The sequence below is a fragment of the Aspergillus versicolor genome (assembly GCF_001890125.1).
Source record: "Aspergillus versicolor CBS 583.65 unplaced genomic scaffold ASPVEscaffold_9, whole genome shotgun sequence".
In the NCBI taxonomy this organism is placed as follows: Eukaryota; Fungi; Ascomycota; class Eurotiomycetes; order Eurotiales; family Aspergillaceae; genus Aspergillus; species Aspergillus versicolor.
Window position 1 is genome coordinate 578,666 of NW_024467532.1, and position 15,927 is coordinate 594,592.

The 15,927-nt window shown below is 52.0% G+C and overlaps 7 protein-coding genes across 7 annotated transcripts; 3 read left to right on the plus strand and 4 right to left on the minus strand.

Moving 5' to 3' along the window:
* The first annotated feature begins 182 nt into the window (after window positions 1–182).
* ASPVEDRAFT_45077 (uncharacterized protein) lies at window positions 183–2,103 on the plus strand. Its single transcript, XM_040813201.1, has 3 exons — window positions 183–317; window positions 364–1,805; window positions 1,880–2,103. Exons 1-3 carry the CDS (start codon window positions 188–190, stop codon window positions 1,922–1,924), a joined length of 1,617 nt encoding a protein of 538 aa, XP_040671328.1. The 5' UTR covers window positions 183–187; the 3' UTR covers window positions 1,925–2,103.
* Window positions 2,104–2,372: 269 nt separating this feature from the next.
* ASPVEDRAFT_86910 (uncharacterized protein) lies at window positions 2,373–3,194 on the minus strand (the record flags this gene model as incomplete). The annotated part of the gene is made up of 2 exons (XM_040817935.1): window positions 2,373–2,746; window positions 2,798–3,194. 2 exons carry the CDS (start codon window positions 3,192–3,194, stop codon window positions 2,373–2,375), a joined length of 771 nt encoding a protein of 256 aa, XP_040671329.1.
* Window positions 3,195–4,052: 858 nt separating this feature from the next.
* On the minus strand, window positions 4,053–6,207 carry ASPVEDRAFT_31940 (uncharacterized protein; the record flags this gene model as incomplete). Its single annotated transcript, XM_040810539.1, has 3 exons — window positions 4,053–5,594; window positions 5,639–5,848; window positions 6,046–6,207. The coding sequence occupies 3 exons, from the start codon at window positions 6,205–6,207 to the stop codon at window positions 4,053–4,055; spliced, it is 1,914 nt and encodes a 637-aa protein (XP_040671330.1).
* On the plus strand, window positions 6,135–7,765 carry ASPVEDRAFT_859373 (uncharacterized protein). Its single transcript, XM_040817764.1, has 2 exons — window positions 6,135–6,534; window positions 6,596–7,765. Exons 1-2 carry the CDS (start codon window positions 6,403–6,405, stop codon window positions 7,694–7,696), a joined length of 1,233 nt encoding a protein of 410 aa, XP_040671331.1. The 5' UTR covers window positions 6,135–6,402; the 3' UTR covers window positions 7,697–7,765.
* Window positions 7,766–7,846: 81 nt separating this feature from the next.
* Window positions 7,847–9,648, minus strand: ASPVEDRAFT_31942 (NAD(P)/FAD-dependent oxidoreductase; the record flags this gene model as incomplete). The annotated part of the gene is made up of 8 exons (XM_040810540.1): window positions 7,847–7,990; window positions 8,032–8,124; window positions 8,174–8,389; window positions 8,436–8,683; window positions 8,730–9,294; window positions 9,350–9,450; window positions 9,512–9,556; window positions 9,615–9,648. The coding sequence occupies 8 exons, from the start codon at window positions 9,646–9,648 to the stop codon at window positions 7,847–7,849; spliced, it is 1,446 nt and encodes a 481-aa protein (XP_040671332.1).
* Window positions 9,649–10,814: 1,166 nt separating this feature from the next.
* Window positions 10,815–11,978, plus strand: ASPVEDRAFT_86915 (uncharacterized protein; the record flags this gene model as incomplete). Its single annotated transcript, XM_040817936.1, has 4 exons — window positions 10,815–10,913; window positions 10,979–11,058; window positions 11,122–11,688; window positions 11,747–11,978. 4 exons carry the CDS (start codon window positions 10,815–10,817, stop codon window positions 11,976–11,978), a joined length of 978 nt encoding a protein of 325 aa, XP_040671333.1.
* Window positions 11,979–13,545: 1,567 nt separating this feature from the next.
* Window positions 13,546–15,820, minus strand: ASPVEDRAFT_55435 (DUF2264 domain-containing protein; the record flags this gene model as incomplete). The annotated part of the gene is made up of 4 exons (XM_040815075.1): window positions 13,546–14,208; window positions 14,236–14,608; window positions 14,656–14,872; window positions 14,920–15,820. 4 exons carry the CDS (start codon window positions 15,818–15,820, stop codon window positions 13,546–13,548), a joined length of 2,154 nt encoding a protein of 717 aa, XP_040671334.1.
* Between the last annotated feature and the right edge of the window lie 107 nt (window positions 15,821–15,927).

Consider the following 15,927-nt stretch of genomic DNA (forward strand, 5'->3'; position numbering starts at 1 on the left):
TGCCAGTGTCAGTCAGCAGAAATCAGCCAGTGGCAGCCTAGCCTGTTCGGGACTAGTCTCCGAATCAGCCAAGGCTCGCGCACAATCGGAGACTAGGCCTAATCCAGCTAGTGCATTATACATGGACAAGTATAAGGGAGTTGACTGTCCGGTTATACGTAGAAGTCGCTCAAGATTGCTATCTGACATGGATTCTTATAATATCTCAAATGAGCAGCCATGGTCTGTATCCATATCCAGTGCAGACGCGGTAACCCGCTGGGCTGCGTGGCAGTTCGTTGTCACTGTCCTGCTCGGCCTCATTGTCTATGATCAAGGTATGCCTCCAATATAGAAGGCATGGAAGCACATCTAACAGCTCAGTCATGTACATCTGGCGAAAAGGCTCTATCGCTGGGCCTGCCTTCAAAATCCCTCTCATGGGCCCCTTCATCCAAGCATTGCACCCCAGGTTCGAGTCCTACTTGGAACAATGGGCCAGCGGACCGCTCAGCTGTGTATCAATCTTCCACAAGTATGTCTCGACATCAAGGTCTATTCATGTGCTTACCAGCAGATTCGTCGTCCTCGCATCCGACCGCGACCTGGCCCACAAAGTCTTCAAATCACCAACATACGCCGAACCCTGCATCGTCCCCATGGCCAAAGAAATCCTCGGCCATAAAGCCTGGGTCTTCCTCCAAGGCAAAGCCCACACCGAGTATCGCCGCGGCCTCGCCCCTCTCTTCACCAACAGGGCCATATCAACCTACCTCCCAGCGCAAGAGCGCGTTCTCGCGCACTACTTTGACAAGTTTGTATCCGCCAGCGCCGCCAACAACCTCCGCCCCATGGCCTTCATGACCCTCTTCCGCGAGATCAACTGCGCCCTCTCCATCCGCACCTTCTTCGGTGGATACATCTCCCAAGACGCCGTCAAGAAAATCGCAGACGACTACTACCTCGCCACAGCGGCGCTCGAGCTCGTCAATGTCCCGCTGTCAATCTACATCCCATACACGAAACCGTGGCTAGGAAAACGCACCGCAGATGCTGTACACGCTGAATTCGCCAAAGCCGCCGCCGCTTGCAAAGCCAATATGGCAGCCGGCGCTGAACCATCCTGCATCGTGGACCACTGGGTGTTACACATGATGGAGTCAGCAAGGTACCACGACGCCATCGCCGCAGGAAAGACAGATACGCCCAAACCACCAAACCTGATCCGAGAATTCACCAACGCCGAAATCTCCGAAACACTATTCACCTTCCTCTTCGCATCGCAGGACGCAAGTTCCAGCGCAACAACGTGGCTCTTCCAGATCCTCGCTCAGAGACCAGACGTACTCTCCAAACTCCGGCATGAAAACCTGGCCGCGCGAAACGGAGACAGATTCAAACCATTCGACCTGCCCATGCTCGAGAATCTACCCTACACCGCCGCAGTAATTAAAGAACTCCTCCGCCACAGACCACCGGTGATATTCGTGCCATATCTCGCCACAAAGCCCTTCCCTATTACAGATTCTTATACAGTACCGAAGGGCGCAATGGTTATCCCATCCTGTTACCCCGCTCTACATGATCCAGAGGCATACCCCAACCCTGATGTATTTGACCCAGACCGCTGGATCACAGGGGACGCAGAGAAGCAGACGCGGAATTGGCTGGTGTTTGGGGCCGGCCCGCATGATTGTCTGGCGAGACGGTATGTGCCTTTGTCGATGGCGGGGATGATTGGCAAGGCGGCGATGGAGTTGGATTGGGAGCATGTTCCTACGGAGAGGTCCGAGGAGATTAGGGTGTTTGCGACGTTGTTTCCGATGGTATGTTTCTCTTTCTATTTTTCTCTCTGTGCTTGTTTTCTGGTTTGGTTTGGTTGTTGGTGCTGATTTTTTAGGATGGGTGTCAGTTGGTGTTTAGGAAGAAGGAGGGTCTGGTTTAAGGAGTTGTGGATATATATCTGATATCAATTTCTCGTCTGGTAATCGCCCTTTATGGACCAGGCTCTGATAATGAGTTTAAACTGCTTCCTAGGTAGCAATAATATCTACTAATCTAGTGCCTTGTATAACTAGAGTAATCTACCATCTACTCTGAACTCAATATTAGGAGACTTACGATCCAGTCAGACATAGTACAGGAGTATAAGATGCGATGGGTATATCCGGTGGCAGTAGCGGACCGTTCCGTTTGCGTGGACATATTGATAGAGCCAGGCATAATACCATATCGGATGTCTTGCCCGACCCAAAGCTTTCGCTCATGATTTAGAGTATCGTAGATCCAATGCAGCGCTATCAATGCGATGTACAGAAACAATAAGATATTAAGCTGACTTGCAGCGGGTATAAACGAAAATAAAGAAAAAGAACCATCGTATCCCGTAGAATCTACCTCGCCGGTTCAGCAGGCAATTCATGCGCCATCTGGTTAGGAGACCCTGACAGCTCCGATCGGACATGCGTATCAGGCAGCTCCCCAAATGCCCCCTTGTATTCATTCACGGGCGCGCCCTGACTGGCTGTAGGGAGCGCAGGGTCTGCGGCCTGAACCTGTCCCTGCTGTCGTCGGCGGCGCCTTACGTACCAAACCAGGCCGATAATGAGGCCCAGTCCGGCAAGTCCACCGACGACGCCGCCGACGACGCCGCCGACAATGGCTGCGGTCTTGGAGTGGCCTGAGCCGGAGTCTGAATCTGATGTAGGCGTTGGGGTTGCTGAGGCTGACGCAGAAGAGGACGGCGTTGGTGTTGGAGAGGGTGTCCCTTTAATCGTTAGCTACATCTCCATGTTATATTATGGTAAAGGATGCTCACCCTTCGCAAGAGCAGTCAACAGATCATAATTATCCCCCTGCATCCAATGTTCCGCACAAGCAACACCACTCGCCTGCTCACCACCCACCTCCAGCCCGCTATTCACATACCCGATCGTGCCCTGCTCGCAGCAGAAGAACCCGCCGCCCTGCTCGTACAGGTCCCAGGTCTGATTGTTCGCGCAGTGCGGGTCGCTCTCGATGGCCGTCTTGCAACCGGAGGTGCTCGGGCAGCATGTATTATCGACGCAGACGGTGTCCTCGGGGCAGCAGTTGAACCACTCGCCGTAGTCGTCGGACCATTGCGCTTGGGAGCTGCATTGGATTTGGCTCTCGGGGCAGGAGCCGTTGTGGCGGAGGTAGAAGCCATAGGGCGGGCCTGTGTCGAAGTCGGTCATTCTGAAATCAAACAAAAACGAGAGTAGAATAAGGCGGGAGTTGTCTTGGTGATGCGGCGAGTGGTGTGGTGCAGGTGAAGAAACTGAATCAGAATCACGAAAGAAAGGGAGAGCAGGGACCACCCGCGGGACTGTCAACCTCCAGGCAGTGGATTTGCCCTGGAATCGCATTCGCCAGTCGCTTTTCGCCCTGAAATGACAGTGGAGACTCCGGGCAGATGAGTGGCTGGGGAAAAGGCCCCCAAACGCCGGAGCTGTTAGGGCTTTTAGCGCTGATCTGAGCCTCCAGAAGATTGAGGAGTGAGACTGAGGACACTGTTCTGTTGCATCCAGGATCATGTTGCATCATTCAGTTATTCATCTCAATTAATATCCGACCGGTTGTTATGAAGCTAGCTGGCATGAAAAGTGTTGTTTCGAGTCCCCTGAGTTGTGCTCAGCCTAATGCTGCGCCTTCTGCCGATCACTCTATTTAACTTTCTTCTGCTAATCTGGGACTGCGCCCACGCGACCGTTGCACGACAGTGAACACTGAACGTATCGAGCTGATACTACACGATAGCCGATTTTAAGAGTTCAGAGTGTGTGCAGTTGTTGTATCCTTGACTGAAGGTGCCGTCAAATGGAGTTGTGGCAGATCGACCTCAAATATATATATATTTGTCACAATATGTAGAAGATCCGGCTACTTAATTCAATGCCTCGGTAGCACGGATTAATTGTGCAGTGACTGACTTTCCATCTCTGTGACTTCGAAAGCAATATACTGTTTGATTGGGGATAGAAGTGCTCAAGTCTGCATATATGAACAGCTGCTGCGAAGGAACACTTTCCAGAAGTACATATAACAGACATCAATCACTCTAATCCAGCAATCTCTACCCCAGCCCCATCAACCCACTCCAGAGAAAACATCTCACACCCCTCTTTAGCACACGTACACACCACCTCACCCTCCCACTCGTCATTCGCATGCTCACTCTCGCCAGACCCCTCCTCCAAAAACCTCACCATCGAATCAATCATCCGAAACGACCTGCCATGACAAACCGACGCCCCCTTCTCCACTCGCCAAATATCCCGACACGAGCGCAACAGCTCCAGTATCGTCCGCCGCGCATGACCCTGACACCATAGTCCATTCCCAGATACAAGTGGGGCCTGTTCCTGGACTAGATGGAAACAGACCGTCACGACGGCAAGGAAGAATTCCTGGATGAAGAGGCGGGCTAAGAACCCTGCTGTTTTTGCCTCTCGATTTGAACTAGACGGTGCTTGGGAGGAGGTATCCCACAGCTCGCGCTGCGTCGAGAGCAAGGAGATGCTGCATTCGAGCGAGGACCAGTACGACACCGGATACCGAGTCGGGGCGTCTGGTTCTTGGTAGAGACGGCTGTGGAGGGCGAGGAGGACGCGGCGGAAGAAGACGTTCGTCATGGTCCATTGGAAGCGGGCGTCGTCGTGTTGATGTGTCAGGAACGAGGTTTCGTGGTATTTGAGGAGGGCGCGGATTTGGCGGTCGTAGCTGGCGACTTGGCTGTATGCGAGGGTTACCTGGGGCGAGGTGGCTAGCTCCAGGATGCGGAAGATCTGGGGGAGGATGTCGTAGACGAGGGGGAAGATGAGGTCTGTTGCAGTTCCAGTTCCGGTGGCAGGGTTCTGCTGGTGGATTGTGAATAAAGGCTCTGCGATGAGATCGCTTGATGGTGGGATTATGGGCATTCCGGCTGCGAGGCTCTGACGTAGATCTAGCAGGATGACCGCCGCCCAGAGACGGTTTCGGACGGTGGTTTCGCTGGACTCGAACTGCGGGTGTTGGTCTGAATCAGTTGAGTGAAGTCCTAGTAATACTGCAAGTCGGACGATGAGGCCTGTTGCAGGCCAGAGGGCGTCGCATTCGACGCACGTCATCATGACCTTGGTCTGTTTGAAGATAACGAAGAGACACAAGGCTCGAATACTGGTCAGCTGTGGCCGTATCATGAATGGCGTTCGCTGCAGACACGCCTGGGCTCCTTCGAATAGGCGATCTGGCGATATCCCCATGTCCTTGCTGGTTGATGCAGTTATACAGTGTAGCTGACAGCCCAAAGCAAGGATGGCGAATAGCTGCGCCAGCCATCCGTCGTCGACAGTTCCGGGCTTGCTCCAGAAGACTTCGAGCTGCTCTTTGAAGGTGGGAACATGGAGGATCTGGTGGAATGGCTCAACGCTGTCCAGGTACTGCGCGACAAATGACTGGGCGACATCTCTTGGTGGGATATAAGACAGTAGCGTTCTCCGCGGTGCACTCGACAGAGGGCCGATGTTGCCAAAGATGTTATCACCAGACGAGAACGTTACATGCTCATCGGCCTCCTGGTTTTCAGCCCACCGACGATGCTTCAACAGGCTCTGGATCTGGAAGAATTAGCGGAGCCCAAATAGAAAGTGAATGAACATACATTCTGAATGAGTCCCGACCAGTGGATTCCACTATGAAATGTCTGCTTCCACAGTGGAACAAACTCCTTGTCTGGCTCAGTCGACGGCCTTGGATAGTGACAGTCACGGCCGCCGTTGGCCTTGATGCAGCGACCGCAGGGCTGCTGCCGGTCACATTTGATCTTCAACTGGCGACAGCGCAGACAGGCCTTAGGAACACGGTTCCGCCTCTATCGATTAGCAATTAGCAGTGTCTTCGGTACATGATGACACCCAGGCCAATCCTGTGGAGCCAACTGCAAAGACGAGGGAGGCGTGCTTATACCTGGACAAAACCTGGAGGTGACTTGCTCCCACGTTTCCCAGAGGAGTCAGATCCCCGACAGAGCGATTCACCGTTGCTAGGCTGAATGTCACTGCTACTCACTGTCACTCGACCAGCCTTCCGACCGAGGGGCGCCGCTTTCGGCGCATAGCAGCAGTCCAGGCCCCTGCGAAGACATCGCATGCAGCGCGGCCGCGACTTGTCACAACCCACTTTGGTAGCACGACAGGGCCCGCAGGCATGGGCGGAGGAAGTATCAGACATAGCGATCAAGTATCGGAGCCGGAGATAACAGCGACAGGTGTCGGAGGGGGCGTGGCGTTTTTAACAACAGAGAGCGTTGACTCAGCATCGGGGTGGATCCGTCGGAGGCCAGCCCTAACCCCGACGGTTGTTGTATAAAAGTATAACTTCTGATCGGCTGTCAAGGCACTGTTTGTCTTTGGAAACTATTGAACAATGCCTCGCTCGGAAAAGCCTCGTTCCTTAGTTATCGCGCCAGTCGACAATGACTTCCCGGAAGGGGGCTATGGCTGGATATGCGTGCTGTGCATCTTCCTCATCAATGCCCATACCTGGGGAATCAATAGTGTAACTACCCTTTGAGTATCTGCTTCGAGCATCTCATCGTGCAGAATGGCTAACTTCACAGGCCTACGGAGTCATTCTAGCCTTCTACCTCTCCTCTGACCAATTCCCAGGCACCCCAGCCATCGTCTACGCCCTCGTCAGCGGCCTCAGCATCTCCTGTGCCCTCCTGATAGCCCCGCTCATCACTTTCCTCTCCCCATGGATCCCCACCCGCTGCTTCATCGCCCTCGGTGTCATCCTCTCAACCGCATCCATGGTCAGCGCCTCCTTCGTCACAGCCAGCTGGCAGCTCTTCCTCAGCCAGGGAATCTGCTTCGGCTTCGGCATGTCCTGCCTCTTCATCACCACCGTCGTCATCCCAAACCAATGGTTCAGCAAACGTCGGGGTATCGCCAACGGCATTGTCGCGGCTGGTTCAGGGACTGGGGGGCTCATCTACTCCCTCGCAACAAACCGCATGATCCAGACCCTGGGATTCCGTTGGGCGTTCCGTGTCCTGGGGATCGTCTCGTTCGTTGTGAATCTTGTCTGTGGGATGCTCGTACGTGAGCGGAAGGTCTCAGGTAGGAAACGGATGCAGATCCGTCTGTCGCTCCTGAAGGAACATAGGTATCTCCTCTTCGTTACTTGGGGAATCTTAAGTGTCCTTGGGTATATATCGCTCCTGTTCAGTCTGGCCAGCTACGCCCGGACCATCGGACTCTCCTCCAATACAGGCAGTCTCGCCAGTGCACTACTGAATCTCGGACAAGCACTGGGCCGGCCTCTGGTCGGTGCATTGAGTGACCGATTCGGCCGGATCCGTGTCCCTGCGGTAGCGACTGCGCTGTGCGGCGTGCTTTGCATAGTATTCTGGCCATTCGCCAGGGAAAGGGGGTCCCTGTTTGCGTTCTCGATTCTCGCGGGTATTGGGGCCGGGACGATCTGGGCTGCTGCCCCGGCCATAGCGACTGAGCTTGTGGCGCTACAGGAGGTTGGTGGTGCCTTGGCGATTTTCTGGCTAGTTTGTGTACCGCCGGGGACGGTGGCCGAGGTTATTGCGCTGCAGCTGAGGAATCCGGGAAGTATCCAGGGACCGTATTTTCCCGTTCAGATGTTTACAGGCGCGGTTTACCTGGTGGCTGGGGGAGCGCTGGCGGTTCTTGCTTTGCGGGGTCGATAAGCAGTACGGTAGTATGTATAATGTAGCAGCTACCGGCGAGACAGTGATCAGTCCAGACCTGCATCATCCTACCATAGCACGAATAGAAATGACTGATACGATGGTGTGAAAGATACCGTGTCCTCTAGATTCTATTATCAAACCACTATATCAACCCCGTTTGAGATTTCGCGGTCCATCGGGCCCTTCCTCAAGGCCATTCCGCCGGGGAACATCTGGTCTCCAACGCCAAAATGGGCGCATGTACGAAGTGCTCTCATCACCATGTTCAAGAATATCCGCCGCATGCTGTGGCTAGATTAGAGCTGGTGTATGAAAGAGACGTAGATAAATACCTGGCCAAGAATAGGGAGGAACTTTGCGCCGTGACCGCTTCCTCCAGTACAAACAAACACGGAGTTGTCTGCATAGTCTGGTACGTAATCGATCTATTGGCAGTTTAGCATATGCGCCATGATTTGATTGTTGAGTACTGACGACAAAAGAATTATCCAAAGAGTCGGTATACCAGCAAAGCTTGGTGAATTCGAACGGGACACCGTGGAATTCCGGCAGGAAGATTGAAACAAACTGGTTGATGGCGTATACCGCAGACTCATGAAGCTTCGAGCACTCTTCCGGAAGAAGAGGCACTGACCATTGACCGTCTTGTGTGAAGGGTGTGCTTGCAGGGGCGGGCTGGAAGTTTGTGAACTGGGTATTCGTTAGTCTCGTTATAGATTATCGTGTCTGCGCGTACTTTGATTCCACGATAGCCAATCTTTATCAACCCCTCTGGGGTTCGTGGTAAAACATAGATGCTGCCTGTGTCTTTCCCAGACCTATCCCGGGGGACGCTCTTCCACGTCATGACGGGAAATCGCTCGGGGGAATATTTGTCCCACAGGCCTTTGTCGGCTGGGTCGATCTTGAAGGCGGCAATGCTTCCTGCGGAGGACTCTAGATGGTAGCTCAAGTCGGGAAGAATCTGGGTTGAGAAGGATCCGGCTACAAGCTATCAGTATGTGTGGATAACGACAAAGACTGGACTTACCGGCAACAACAACCACATCTGCATTGTACACTTTACCGGCGTTTGTCTTCACTCCTGTAACCTTTTCCCTTTCACAGTCAGAGCCATGTTTCGCCTTCACAAGCGTTTCAACCGCGCCTTCAATACCGAAATAGAATTCTACCCCCTTGGCGACAGCTAACCTTTTATAGTAAGCGCAGGCACTGCTACACCTCACAAAGCCAGCTAGAGAATCAAGAACTGTTTCATAATTCACTGAAGGCGAAGTGTCTGGAATCTCAAAGTCAAGCAGTTTGTCATCCCAACCAAGCTCTGCAGCACGATGACGATCCTCCGCGTTACTCTTGACAAACTGCGTGTCCCGAAGACCATCGCGTTCCATATTAGCCAGCGTCTCTCTTTCCAGCGCACCAAGACAGTCCGATGGCTGGACTCGCAGCATCCCGCTAGATGAGAACAGCCTGCGATCATCCCAGCGACCATCTTGCTCGGTGAATCCTCTTTTCTCATCTTCAAGGATCCAGGCGTCGCGGCTCTCCATGGCCAGCCGCTGGTAGTGCAGCTTTGTTCCATACGAGGCGCGAAACTGGTTTAGGTAGCTCAGTAAGATGATTCATCGATCTGTGGTACTAGACTCTTACGATCTTGTTATGATCGACAGAAGCGGCCTGGACGTCGTCGGCCGCGGGGTCGTATCCATTCGCGTCGTACTGGGCGCGGTCAAAGACAGTAACCTTGTGGCCTGCATCGGTGTGAATAGAATGATCAAGGATTTGATTTGGTCCACCTAAGAGATGACTAACCCTTGTCTCGCAATGCAACAGCCAACGAAAGGCCAAATATGCCGGCTGAGCGTTGGTCAGTGGCAAATACATAAATGGAATCCTGGATCTGGGCATCACGTACCGCCGATTATGGCAACAGATTTCTGTTCTCGCATCTTGAAGGATTTCTGGGTTGCTTTGTAGTTATTTATAGATGGACAGGAGAAGCGCGGATGATAAGAGATAAAAGAGAAAGATGGGAGAAAGAGAGAGAGGGAGAAAGAAAGAAGAGCCCCTCAGACATGTCACGTGGCCATCCCCAAGGTCCCGTGAGTATCATCCACGTCTATCAAAACAGAGTATGATACTGCAAATATCCTGGAAATAAACAAACTGCTGAAGGCTTCCATGTTGCAGAAGGACCATGGGTGCCGCCAGTTTCGTTCCGTCATTCAAGGATCCAGACAGACCCACCTGGCCAGTTGAAGAAGGAATGGGTCCAGGAAATGTTTGACGATTCTCATGGAGACTCGATGGTGCGGCGCATGTTCTATGGTGTGGGCAGTTCTATAAAGTCTTCAGCTTCCCCTGCATGATATCTCGTCAACAGTATATTCGTCTTCAATCTCTCTTCCCATAATGGAAGTAAGTATCCCACAAAAAACACGTAACCCTATACTAATGGATTCCGACAGTCTAAGCCTAGCTCTGAAATTAAGCAGACTAATAAGGAGTTTCCGCGGGCTAAGCCCCGCCCTCACAGCAAAACGCCCTTTATCGCCGAGGGGGAGATTTGGACCTGCGATCCTGAACAGCTGGACTGGGATTTCTGGGTCGACGATGTATGGCTGGCAATGATCACTGGTGATGATGATTTCTTCGACGAAGATGACAATATTCGACCGGGAAAGAGACCAATTACACGGAATATAGCCTGCATCCCTGATGAAGGATTGATTTTGTTCGAAACAAACGGAGGATTCTATATAGGAGATCATCTCTCTGATGCCCTCAAGCGTGTGATTCACCCGGCAACAGAGAACGAAATCCTTGTCTACCTGAACTGTACGACATATCGCAAGATCAAATTGGAAGTCGTGGAGGACTAGTCAAAGCATGCCCCTCACAGTGGTCGTTCCTCCGGTGGCCGTGTAATATGGCTGGCGTGAACACTCTTCTTTTGTTGTTGTTCTTATTACCTGCAATCCGTACTCTTTCAAGGTTGTCTACTGTGCGTTTGTCTTTGAACAGGCTATATTAATGATAAAATGAACTGCATTACAGTTTTTCTCCTTTCCCTCTTCGTAATGTTGCTCTCCTTTAGACAACTTCGCAGTTTAAAATGGATATTTTAAATTTGGCAGCAGGCGCAAAGCCTTCCTTGAGGCTAGGTGGATACACTCTCAACGTGGAGGAGGCATGGAATTTCAGAACTACTCAAGTACGATAACCAGGCTCATATTCCTGATACACTTCCTTAAAATCCTGATGCTAACCTGAACCAAGATCTTCGATGAGCTAGACAGGGCAATATCGCCAGGCAATGACGACCTCCGGAAAATGCTAGATCTTATCAAAGGATTGTGGTAATATCCAACCTTACCCCGACTCTGCTCGGAACAGAAGTCCATTTCTAATACGCGCTGCAGCCCTCTGGACGGCACCATATATGCAGACAAGCAGCTCAGACCATCTCAGGCTATTGCAAGAACGGTTGTACCAAACTACCAAAAGGGGGAATCTCAGTTTAATATCGAGAAGCACGACTTCAATAACGATGGGATTCCGTATTGGGGCCTTTGCGACGTGTTAGGGCGCCTGATGTCTCTGCTTGCCGACGTGCCTAAACACGCGACTAGGGATAACTTTTATGTTCATATGACAGCATTATACGGGAGATGGTGCTATAATCTGATACAGAACTCGAAAAAGGTGCTGCCGTTTATGTTCTGCAGCGTCTGGGTTACCGACGGCGTTGGCGGTGCAGTTAAGCTCTTTCTCGGTGCCTCCATGGGCAGGTCAACGAATAGCGCAAAAGCCAAGTCTCCCTGGACGCTTCAAATTCAGAGGGTGCGGTTTGAGCTGCTAGACGTGGAGCATATGGAGCTCTCAGGCTACGACCTATATATGTCTCCCGCAGGGGAGTTGGCCGAGGAAGATGAATCTATCAAGTTGGGTAATTGTGCGGAAACATATCCTTTCGCTTATTTGGATAGGTATAAAGACCCATACCTTCCTTTGCTCCTATTGTGCTAATCTAGCTGCTACGAATAGCGATAAGACTGACCCGTGGGAAAATGCGCATGGCCTTGCCCTCAACAAGCGGGCTATCACCCTGCATGACAACTACAACGTGAATGATATTATATCACACATCAGAGGTCCATGTCCGAACTGTCAGTGGTACATCGAGAGCCGTGGGGGTAGGAGTGGAAATTTTGAAAGAAAGAACGAGGTCAAGGGAGAAGGGAAGAAAGAGGGACAGCATTATGAAGCAGGTGCATAATAATTCACTATATCTGCCGCTTTCTTAGCAATGTTTGATCTGGAGTATAGAGTGGATAGAACCGGTACTCTATAGGTGAGCAGCTGTCTATCAAGTACTGAATGGCGGCTGTTTAAAGTTTCTACACAAGAACGGGTCGCTAGATAACGGGAGATTGAAGATAGATAGTAGGCATTATTCTAGGCTTTACATTTCGTATAACATGCTAGGTATAGATCCTAAGCTCACCCGCATATTTGGTCTACAGGTTGTATTGTAATACGCCCCTCCACAAGGATCTGGCATTTCGATGTATATCAAAGACCTATGTAGCTACTGAGACTGATCATCCTCCCAGACCTGAGTCGACAGCTGCCAGTAGCCGACCACAGAGGCATGTATATACAAGGGAGTTCCAGAACACGAACGAATAGTGTATTAGGAATTGCGGTATATCAGGAAGGTGTCCACGGTCTTGTCAAAGGATTTTGTCATCGACAACGGGCGTGAACCCTGTATGGACTGCATGTAGTATATAAGCTGGTACAATGTCAACCACAGGAATCTTTGCGTACACAACCAAGAATGATTGTGGCCATAACTGAATCCGACAGATCTCTGCCCGCAATGATTGTATTCGCTGGTGTTGGGGCCCTCAAAGTGTGCCTTCTGCACGACCACTTCTGTTCCTCCCAAAGTGAACGATATGTGCCTCCTGTATGCTGTTCGACTGCGCATCCCAGAGAAACTGTCCCATAACTCCTTCAGTCTTGTCATCCTTCTCGGATTCAAGAAACGCAGCGGTGGTCTTCGGCATCGGCGGCATTGCGGATACGAACCTAGATCGATTCTCGGTATCAACGTCACGAGAAGGGGGAAATGAGGAACTTAACTCCCGCTGGGCTTTATACACTGGCGAGAGACAGAAAAGAACAGCTAGCGAGAGTCTGGCAAAAACGGCAGAAGGAGAAGAAGGATTTGGATATCGAAGGCATGGGCCAGCTGAACCAGCAACCGAAGTAACAACACTGCCCACTCTTTCCCCAGGATCTAATAGTTCGCTGTATTGATTTGCGAAGTTTCTTCCACGGGCTCATCGCGTGTTTCTACATGGCGCGGTCGCTATTTGTCCGTTTGCGCTTTCTCTTGGCGGCTGCTCACCTCTGCATCGGCACCTGAAGATGCTCCTTTGCTCTGTACATATTGCTTCCGGAGAAGAAAAAGTTCAAGCTATGGGCTGAAGGTAGGAAAAGCCGTACCATCACTGGCGGATTCAACGACTAACCCTGCCTCAGCCATATCATCGAAGATATCGTGATGACGAACTCCGGAAGGCCCTCACTCTTTACCTATATAGTGGCAGTTTCCGGCTGGCAAAGAAGCAATTCAGAACCTGTTCCTATATGCTCACTAGTGGTGTCAGGTGCGCGGACTCCAGCAGTAAATGGCGGAGGCTTGAAGGTCAACAATCCACCACCCGCAGGATGCCATACCAGCGGCCCCAAGAGCATTGCTATACGCACTCTGGGACACCATATTGCCACGGGCTTGCATTCTCTCCATCGCTATCGCAGCGCCAATACTAATTCTATATAGGCAGGTTGACAATAATCGCGTCCTCAGTCTCCTCCCGCTTTCCTCCTTTCCAACATATCCTAGGCATATCGAACCATATCTCGCGCAAATTCCGCTTCCCTCTCTTCGAACTCACGGCCGAAACTGCAAACACGTTTGTCACAAGAAAAATATCTTCACTCGCCGAGATATCAAGCGCTTCGCCCTTCGTAACAGGGATCAATGTCCGCTGAGCCATGATATTGGTATTCGAATCAGGCTTCATCGCGTCGTGCTCGATTGAGACACTACCGCCTTCACGATGAGCTGTTCCCACTATACCACTAGCTCCAGCATGCGAGAGCACAAGTGCCTTTGTATCAGATGCGTAGATCCCTTCGCTGGTGCCAATCTCGAGATCTGGCAAGTCAGCATCCTCTGGAAATACCGCCAGGACTCTATTCTTGCTATCCTCCTGCAGGGCCCGGGAAATGGCAAACCCGCCCTCGACAAAGTGAAGAGATCCTAGCTTCGAATGTCTTTCTAGTCTAATCCGATGAACCCTGGTATGCCAATCCGGCCAACGCGACGTCGGGGGAATCAGTGTCGTCGTGACAACAATACCCCCATCCGCCCAAGGACGCCACTCAACATGAGCGACTGGAACAGTTTCACCAGCTACAGAGGCCGTTCCGAACTTCGACAACGAGCATTTTCATTTTACAGCCCACGTTGCCGCTCCGTCCCTACTCAGCGCGAGTGTACTGTCCGGTGCGATCTGCTGGATCAGGGGACCGGTTGGGACGCTGAAGCCGAAGGACGACGAGTATGCGAATTTGCAGTACTTGGCTTGACTGGCTTTCATGGGCCACGCAACGAATTGGCCCGCTAAGAGGAGGAAATGGTGGGAGCCGGCTGGATGGTTGCTGATGATTTGGGTGGGTTGGGCGATTAGGGCTGCGGTGGCGATGGGTGGATATGGACACTCTGGTGCGGTCCAGAATGGGTGACTATCCGCCAGGAGAAGCGGGATCATGGACTTTAAGGCCCAGTAGACTGACTGTGGCGAGTTGTAGTCTTCGGACATGTACATGTTCCTGGTCGCCGTTAGCCATCTATACACACTGCAGTGGTCTGCACGTACGGATACAGATACCCAATGTTTATCGTCCCATCGGGGTAGAAGATATCTTGCGAGTGCCCTGCCCACCACCGAAGATGACGCATCAAGAAGCCTTTGACAGATCCAATTGCGTTCAGTGGCGCAGGCATATCAGGCACATCAGCAACAGCCAGCGCAGCAAAATACGCACCACAAGCAAAGCGATACGTGAGCGATCGACCGAACGGAATAGCAGCACCTGCAAAAATCAGTAACAGTCAGGCCAAGGAGACATGCTAAACAGACCATTATCATCGAAATACATCCAAAACTGCCTCCCAAAATCGCGCGCCTGCTGCTGATACCACATCGCCCTCTCCGGATCCAAATCCACCGCAAACTTCGCATACAGCAGTTGACTAAACTGAATCGCAAAGCTCCCAGAATAATAATCAACCTGTCGTCCGCATCCAATCCAATCCCGACGCCTAGTTGTTTTACATCTTTTCTCCTCTTCAGCTTCCTGCTCCCCCGTCAACCACGGCCCATCCCCAGACCAGCCCTCTCCCAGATAAAACGAATCCAAAACCACAAAATCCCCCTCCATCTCTCCCTGCACCTCAGAATAGGGCATCCCACATACGAGAACCAAGGCTAGATTCGAAAATACCCGAAACCACCGCCAATTATTCAGCGGCATGTCCTTGCCATTCATCCCGCGCAGCCAGGCGGTGATATTCCCGCGCACGGGAGCACTCTGGCTGTGGAAGAAATCATCCGGTGCGAAGAGCAGCGCGCAGGCGATGACTTCGGCTTCGACCATGCGTTGGTCGCCATTCGCAATTGCGCCCCAGTATTCAGGGTGTGAGGGGTCTGTGCCGGTTGCTATGCCTCGGATCCAGGGCTGGCATAACGTGCGGATGGACTGTGCATCCGTATTCGCAGTTTGAAAATCGGCTTCATGTTCCGGAATAGAATGTGATCGCGTCGCCTGGAGTAAGGTAGATACAACCCATAGTGGACGCGCGAATCCCTCTAGTTGGGCCGCGCGCTCGTCGAAATGGGTTCCGGTTGAGACGGGGAGGCGGATGAGTGCCCGCTCTGGTGAGAAGTAGGCATGAAGCGGTTTTATTATTGCTGCCGCTGCGCGGATTAGATCTGCGCGGCTAATCAGCGTGTTGTCTGAGAACCCAGGTATGGGTGGCATGTTTTGTGCTTTCTGCTGATCGATGTTCCGCGGTGCTGGGGTTTTGTAGGGCAAAGGCTCGGGGATGTCGGGAGGATGAGATGCCCCTCATGCGTAGTCTTGAGGGC